The 7838-nt window shown below is 42.2% G+C and overlaps 1 protein-coding gene across 3 annotated transcripts in view; it reads right to left on the reverse strand.

The window, feature by feature from the left end:
* The window catches only part of IFT43 (intraflagellar transport 43), a 130451-nt gene that overhangs the window by 122200 nt on the left and 413 nt on the right, over positions 1-7838 (reverse strand). Inside the window, exon 1 of one of the 3 annotated variants that reach the window (XM_058293057.2) lies at positions 5351-5431. The exons of the other annotated variants lie outside the window; for them this stretch is intronic. Coding sequence (XP_058149040.1) covers positions 5351-5404 — 54 coding nt within the window. The 5' untranslated portion in view covers positions 5405-5431. Of the gene's footprint in view, positions 1-5350; positions 5432-7838 lie in introns of those variants that run through there. 3 annotated transcript variants of the gene reach the window in all.

Here is a 7838-nt window from a genome sequence, read left to right on the forward strand (position 1 = left end):
CACTCAATATTGGCATGCCTTTAAATTAAATTTTAGGATTATTCAAAATAATATCTTACAACTTTCCCATAATTTTAATATCCAATAACCTAACACAGTTCAACATCTGTTCAAATGGTCATTTTCGCAAACATTTCAAAATTTTTTTTAGTTTTCCCACAGCGTCATAAAACCATCTCCACCATCCTTATCATCCTTCTTTGCAGGAAGTTATCCACTGCAGTCAGAATACACTACATCAAAATAAAAATCATACTAAATCCACACTATACTGTGCATTATTTAATAAATATATCACACCTCCATCAAGTCCCCACAAGACATGCTGTTCTTTTTTATTTTTAATATGTTTTATTTATTTTTAAAAGATACTTAGATTACATAAAATGTTACATAAAAAATTATAAGGGATTCCCATATGCTCCACTCCCCACACCTCCCACTTCTCCCCACATTAACAACTTCTTTCATTAGTGTGGTTCATTCATTGGAATTGATGAACACATTTTGAAGCATTTCCACACAGCATGCATTATAGTTTACAGTGTAGTCTGCACTCTCTCCCACTCCATTCTATAGGTTATGGCAGGATATATAATGCCCTGTATCTGTCTTTGCAATGTCATTCAAGACATACCCAAGTCCCGAAAATGCCCCCATATTACCTCTTTTTCCCTTTTCCTGCCTTCAGCAATTCCAGTGGTCACTGTCTCCCCATCAATGATATAATTTCTTCCACTGCTAGAAGCACAGTAAGTCTATAGTAGAATACCAGTAAGTCCATTCTAGTCTGTATTTTATTCCCCAATCCCGAGGATTCTGGGATGGTGATGCCTACTCTACCTCTAATTAAGAGGTGGCTTCAATTCCATGTGGCTGTTGGATAGGACTCTCTTGCTTGCAATTGTAGACTCTCTCAGCAACTTGGTGTGGTGGTTGTCCTTCCTGACCTCCTTGTTCATTGTCCTGGGTGAGTCCAATGAAAGGGAGAGTAGGTGTTGCAACTCTGCTGAGGTTCAGAGCCCAGCTGGCACATGGCTAGCCCAGAGATTCAAGTCTTTTGGACATACACCTACAACTCCAGCATCAACTATAGGTTCAATAAAAGGACAAGAAGAGGCATGTGTGAAGAAGTCATGTCTGAGTCCAACTATGTCACACTCGGGACCACAAACTCCAAAGTAGAGTCCACTGGCAAGGCACTAAACTCCAGAGCTGTCTGCCATGAACATAGGACCTGGGTGTCTCCAGAGCCTCAGGAGCCCCACTTTGGCTGTCTATGAGATCCTGCTGAGATGTTACCTCTCTGATGACCTCCTGACTCATTTGGAAGTCTCTTAGCCATATAAACGCATCTGCCTTACAATTTCCCCCTTTTATTCAAGGTCTTTTTTCTAGTTGCCAGGAGGCTCATCCCCAGGGGTCATGTCCCCTGGGGGGAAGGTAATGCTTTATAGACTGAGTTTGGCTTAGAGAGTAGCCACATTTAAGATGTGCTATTCTAAATGCGTAAAATAAAATTACAAAGGAAACCAGTTACATGTATTGAAATACAGTTACTAAAATAAAGAACATATGGTATAAAACTCTACATATGTGCTTCTTTCTTAATATATTAAATAACAACCCAGTACATCATAAATATAGGAAAGTGAAAGTTAAATTTTAATTTTTAAAGACATGTCAATGTGCAAATTGTTGTTTATCTTGAATAAGAACATTAAACTGTGGTGTAGTATTTGACAAGGCAACACACATATCTTTTTAGACATCTAATCGAGTTGATTTTTTTCAATTCAAGCTCACAGACCCCCTGAAATCTTTCCCTGATTAAGAACCCCTAAACTAAACAAACAGAAAGACTTTCTGTGTTTATGGATTGGAAGACTGAATATTGTGAAGACGTCAATCCTACCCAAACTGATTTATAGATTCAATGCAATACCAATCAAAATTTCAACAGCCAACTTTATAGTAATAGAAAAGGCAATTACCAAATTCATGTGGAAGGGAAAGTGCACCCAAATAGCCAGAAACATTCCAAAAAAGAGCAACATGGGAGGAATTTTACTGCCAGACCTTGAAACATATTATAAAGCTACAGTAGTCAAAACAGCATGATACTGGCAGGGAGACACATAGGTCAGTGGAATAGAATTGAAGAGTCCAGAAATAAACCTTCACCTCTATAGCCAACTGGTTGTTGACACACCTACCAAGTCCATGTGTACACGACAAACAGTCTCTTCAACAAATTGGATATCTATAACCAAAAGAATGAAAGAGGGCCCCTATTTCATTCCCTATACAAGAACCAACTCAAAATGGATTAAAGGTCTAAATATAAAAGCCAGGGCCACAAAACTACTAGGAGAAACTGTAGGGAAACCTCTTAAAGACCTTGTTGTAGGTGGGGGTTTCTTGGACCTTACACCCAGAGCACAAGGAACAAAAGAAAAATAAATGAGACCACCTCAAAATTAAACACTTTTGTACCTTACAGGACTTTGTCAAAAGGATGGAAAGGCAGCCGACTCAATGGGAGAAAATATTTGGAAATCAAATGTCTGATAAGGGTTTAATAGCCATGATATATAAAGAGACAAATGACCCAATTAAAAAATGGGCAAAAGACTAGACATTTGTCCAAAGAAGTAATACAAATGGCAAAAAAAAAAAATTTCAACATCACTAATGATTAGGTGAATGCAAATCAAAACTACAAGATGTCATTTCACACCTAACAGAGTGGCCACTATTAAAAAGACAGAGAACTACAAGTGTTTTCATTTTTTAAAGATTTATTTTACCCTATTTATTTACTTCTCCCCTCTTGCTGTTTGCACTCACTGTCTGCTCTCAGCTATCCGTGGCGGTGCAAGCCAGCTTGCCTTCAATGGGAGGCTCCGGGGGAAGCAGATGTGGTTCAACTGATAGAGCATCCACCTACCATATAGGAGGTCCAGGGTTTGAACCCAGGGCCTCCTGGCCCACACATAGTGCTGCCAAGCGCAAGGAGTGCCATGCCACACAGGGATGTCCCCCACATAGGAGAGCCCCACACGCAAGAAGCACGCCCTGCAAGGAGAGCCATCCCATGTGAAAAAAGAGCAGCCCACCCAGGAGTGGCGCTGCACACACAGAGAGCTGACACAGCAAGATGATGCAACAAAAAGAGACACAGATTCCTGGTGCCACGAAGAATGTAAGTGGACACAAAAGAACACACATTGAATGGACACAAGAGAGCAGACAATGGCGGGGGGGGGGGGGGATGAAGTTAAAGAGAAAAAAAAAGGCTCCAGGAATTGAACTCAGGGCCTCCATATGGTAGATGGGAGCCCAACTGCTTGAGCCACATCTGCTTCCCAACAAAGGTTGGAGAGGATATGGAGAGATAGAAACACTTATTCACTGTTGGTGGGAATGTCGAATGGTACAGCCACTGTGGAGGACTGTTTGGCAGTTCCTAAAGAAGTTGCATATAGATTTGCTGTGTGTCCTGGCAATACCACTACGAGGTATAAACCCAGAAGAACTGAGATAGTGACACGAATAGACATCTGTACACCAATGTTCATAGCAGCGCTATTCACAATTGCCATAAATTGGAAATAACCCAGGTTTCCAACTACAATGAATGGATAAACAAACTGTAGAATATTCACACGATGGAATATTACGCAGCTGTAAGAAGGAATGAAGTCACACTGCATATGACAAAATGGATGAATGTGGAGACATTGAGTGAAGCAAGCCAGACACAAATGGACAAATATTGTAGGACTACGCTACTATGAACTAAATATATTGTGTAACATACTGTGATTTCACTTATATAAAATGTAAATATAAATCAATTTATAAAGATGAAATTTGATTACTGCTTAGTGCTGGGGAAGGCATGTTAAGGGATGTGGAGTTTTTCTTTCACTATATACTTTAGATAGATCATACAGTATGTGAATACATCTCAATAAAACTACTTAATAAATAAATAACTGTGCAAGAATAGCCAGAAATAGCAGCTATGTACAGCAGGGGAAACAGAGAGATTGAGAGGTGAAGAACTTTCGTGTTTGTTAGTTTTTTGTTTATTGTTATTATCGATACTAATGAAACTGCTCTAATATGAACTAATGAAAATGCTCTAATAATGATTGAGGTGATGAAGGCACAACTATGTGATTAAGCCAAATTACCAGTGATTATACATTTTGGATGAATTGTATGCTTTATTAATATGTATCAATAAAAGTGATTTGTTAAAAAAGAAAACAAACACAACTATATCCACATTCCCAGCTACTAAAAATGTTCACACATCAGAGTGGCCTGGTGACCCAATATTCTAGTTGGTCACGCAAGCAACTTTCTTCATCCTAGACCAATTTGCAGGGTCCAAGCTCCCTCTGAGAAAAGCTCCTTTCTAGAACCTTGGGAGATATCCATTGCTACACAGGCACCTCAAAACACTTGAACGATTTCACAGCGGAAACTAAGGACTTCTGTGGCCCAGCCTTCTAATGACTGTGATCTTGCTGAATTTTAAAGGCAAAAAGGCCATGTGGGCACTGTGATGGAGCAGAGAAAACACTGAACTTGGGCCTGGAATCTAGCTCCCCGATTACTGACTTAACCTTGGGTAAATGCAGTCTCAGAAGCAACAGCAGCTAACCTCTTCTGATGGTTTAGTCTATGCCAGGCACTGCCCTAAATGCTTTGTATGCATTACCTCATTTCATCTTCACTGCAACTCCCTGAAGTATACATCAACTCCATTCTAGAGATAAAGGAACTGAAGCTCAGACAGGTTAACTAACTTTTTAAAATCCACGCAACAGCTTTCTTCTGTTTCTTCTGACCTCAGAGCCAGAGTGCCTAACCACACCCCCACACTGCAAATCCGAGAACTATCCCCAAAGGGATTATGGGCAAAAGGTTGTCCCTGCCTCTTTTCCTTGCTTCAAGAAACATTCACTTGTGGAATAAGTCCCAAGGGAAAAACTCTAGGATGGGAGCAAGTGCAACTGTGGCCGGGGCCCCTGTAGTCACCCTCAGATCCGTCCATTAAGTCTGGAGCACTTGGGGCTCAAAAAAGCGGGAAGAGCTAAGGCTTTTAAAGACACCAAACTTCCAGCCCGCAGCGTCAAAGCACCCGGGGGCACGGAGCGGGGCGGGGAAGGCGAGAAGGCCTCCGCCCCGTGCCTCACCCCGACCTGGCCGGGGCCCGCCCGCTCCGGCCGCCCGGCACAGGCCGGGCACAGGCGCCTCAGAAGTCCGGGTCCAGCCAAGTCGCTGTTCTCCACCCGCCAAATCCCGCCCCCAAGCCCCGCGCGTCGGTCCTCACGGAGGTGGCCGAGCCGCGGCGCCGCTCCTCGCCCAGGTCCAGCAAGTCCTCCATTGCCGCGACCACCCAACGTCACTTCCTGGAAACCAAGTCGCCCAAACGCGTCCCTGACGACGGTTCCATCCTTCCATTCCAATATTTAAAGGTTCCGCCGCCTTTTTCCTGGGTTCTGTGTGCCCTCCTCCAATTTAAACCAAATCTTTCCTAGACCTGCCTTAACTCGTCTTCTGGAAGAAACCTCCAGATAGTTAAGCTCCCTAAGGCTGCTCCATGTGGGACTATAAAAAACGTTAGTTTTTAGAAAATGTGCCTGCATTGATAGTTCAGTTTAAATTTGTTGTTAAATGCAAAACATTACTATTAATAGTAGTAATTATACTAATCCCTTCTATTTGTATAGCATAGAGCTCTTTCCAGTGAACAGAGGGCCTTCACAGTGACTTCACAGAGCTCACATGTTGTATTATCTCCATTTGACAGATGAGAACACAGGCTCACAGGGAATCAGGGATTTACCCAGGATGCCACAGCTAATATATAGTTTATAATGAACTTCAGAAACTGCAGTATAGACAATCCCTGCTTTAAGGAATTTACAGAGTGGCTGAACCTACACTTCAAAGTAGTAATGTCTTTGAAAATAACAAATATTTGAGATTTCATTTAATCCCTCCAACAACCTCATAAAGTGAATAGCTCTAACATCTCTATTAAGCAATTGAGGACAGTGAGGTGCAAAGAAGGTGTGGGGCTTGTGGAAAATCACCTGGCTGCTAAGCCACAGAGTTGGGTGCCTTTCTGAGGCCAGATCTTACTGGCCTATTTTTCTCCAGCACAAAACTACTAGGTTTCAGCTATTCTTCTGGGCCAACAAAGGGAAAGAAACACAAAGACTCTGCTCAATGGGATAGACAGAGGGTGCCAGTCTAATTGTCTTCATTGACTCTCTAAGTCAACACCACTGGTCAGGTCCCTGGCATTGGTCAGCTAGGACCATGGCCCTGAAAGTAAGCAATGTCCCCAACATCATGCTGGGGTAAGGCCTGCATGGCTATGGATTAAAAGCAGGGACTTAGATGTGGGGAGAGCAGCTCTAAAACTGGATTACAAGCGTTTCTTAAATACCCAGTAAATTACTCAATTCAGCCATTCATTCCACACGTTTTCCGGGTAGGACTGCCTTGTGACAGCAAGAGCCTTGGCCTGGGTTTCAGCAGGGTTGAGTTCTCATCCTAGCCCTGCTGCTAACTCCCTGTTCAGGGATCTCTCAGTTTCCTCCCATAATTACCTGTAGACATTACCTCTAAAATCCTTTACTACACTGATTCTCAGTGAGAACACTCTGTTAAGCTGAAGAAACACTCATTGCCAAAAATCCAAGATGGATGAAATACAGGTGCCAATGAATCCCTTATCCATTTCCTCGTTAGCACCAGATAAGAAGGGATTAATCTTGGGATTTTCCATTTCTTGTAAGCTCACAGCCATATCATCAGCACCACCTTATACCTAATTATGAGAACTTCACTCCCACTTTCTGAAAACAAAAGGTGAATGTCTCTCACCTTCTTTCATGGGCAGAAAGAAGACCTGGTATAGTAGCTTCCAAACACTAAGCATCTGAATTACCTCTGAGACTTGTTAAAGATAGATATGCCAGGGTCATCCCTGGAGATTCTGATTTGGTAGAAGTGGAGTCCAGACGGGAATGACTTGCACATATTCCAAGTGTTCATTTAAAGTTCTCCTCTGTAAGGCCTTTGCAAAGTCTTCCAGACCAGGCTTTTGCTATCCTCCTTCCCTGCTTTAGTTTTCTCCATGGCACTTATCATCTTTTATCGTACTACATAACTTATATTTTTACTTAGTTTATTGCCCCCACAGCCCCACCCCTGCTTCTAGAATGTTAGCGCCGAGAGAGTAGGGGCAGGTGGGTTTTTTGTTTGTTTTTAGTTTGATTGACTGCTGCATCCACAGAGATTAGGCCAGTACCTGGCATAGGCGAGCATAAAAAATACTACCATGTGGTGCAGCAGTGCTCCAAAATGTATTCACCAAAGCAATGAATGTGCCACAATGATGAAAGAGATTGGTAATGTAGGAGGAGTGTGGGGGTGGGTTGTGGTTTATAGGGGAAGCTCTTATATTTTTTAATGTAGCACTTTTTGTGATCTATGTATCTTTTTTAAAAAAGACAATTTATTTAAAAAATAAAAATAAATACTTCTTGAATGATGGATGTATTCTGGAGTCAGTACAGCATAGTGGTTATGTGCACAGACTCTGGCAATAGACTTCCTGGGTCCAAATCCCAGCACTGATGCTTACTAGCTAAATGACCTTAGGCACGGTACTTTCACGCTTTCTGTGCCTAGGTTTCCCCATCTGTTCTGTAAATGAAAATAATGCTTGCCAGAACCAGAAAGCCTGTGGTTCTGACTCATCTTCACCACTCACAAGCCGTGTGCCCTTTAATCTGCCTGTGCCT

The sequence above is a fragment of the Dasypus novemcinctus genome, chromosome 3 (assembly GCF_030445035.2).
Source record: "Dasypus novemcinctus isolate mDasNov1 chromosome 3, mDasNov1.1.hap2, whole genome shotgun sequence".
Taxonomy (NCBI): domain Eukaryota; kingdom Metazoa; phylum Chordata; class Mammalia; order Cingulata; family Dasypodidae; genus Dasypus; species Dasypus novemcinctus.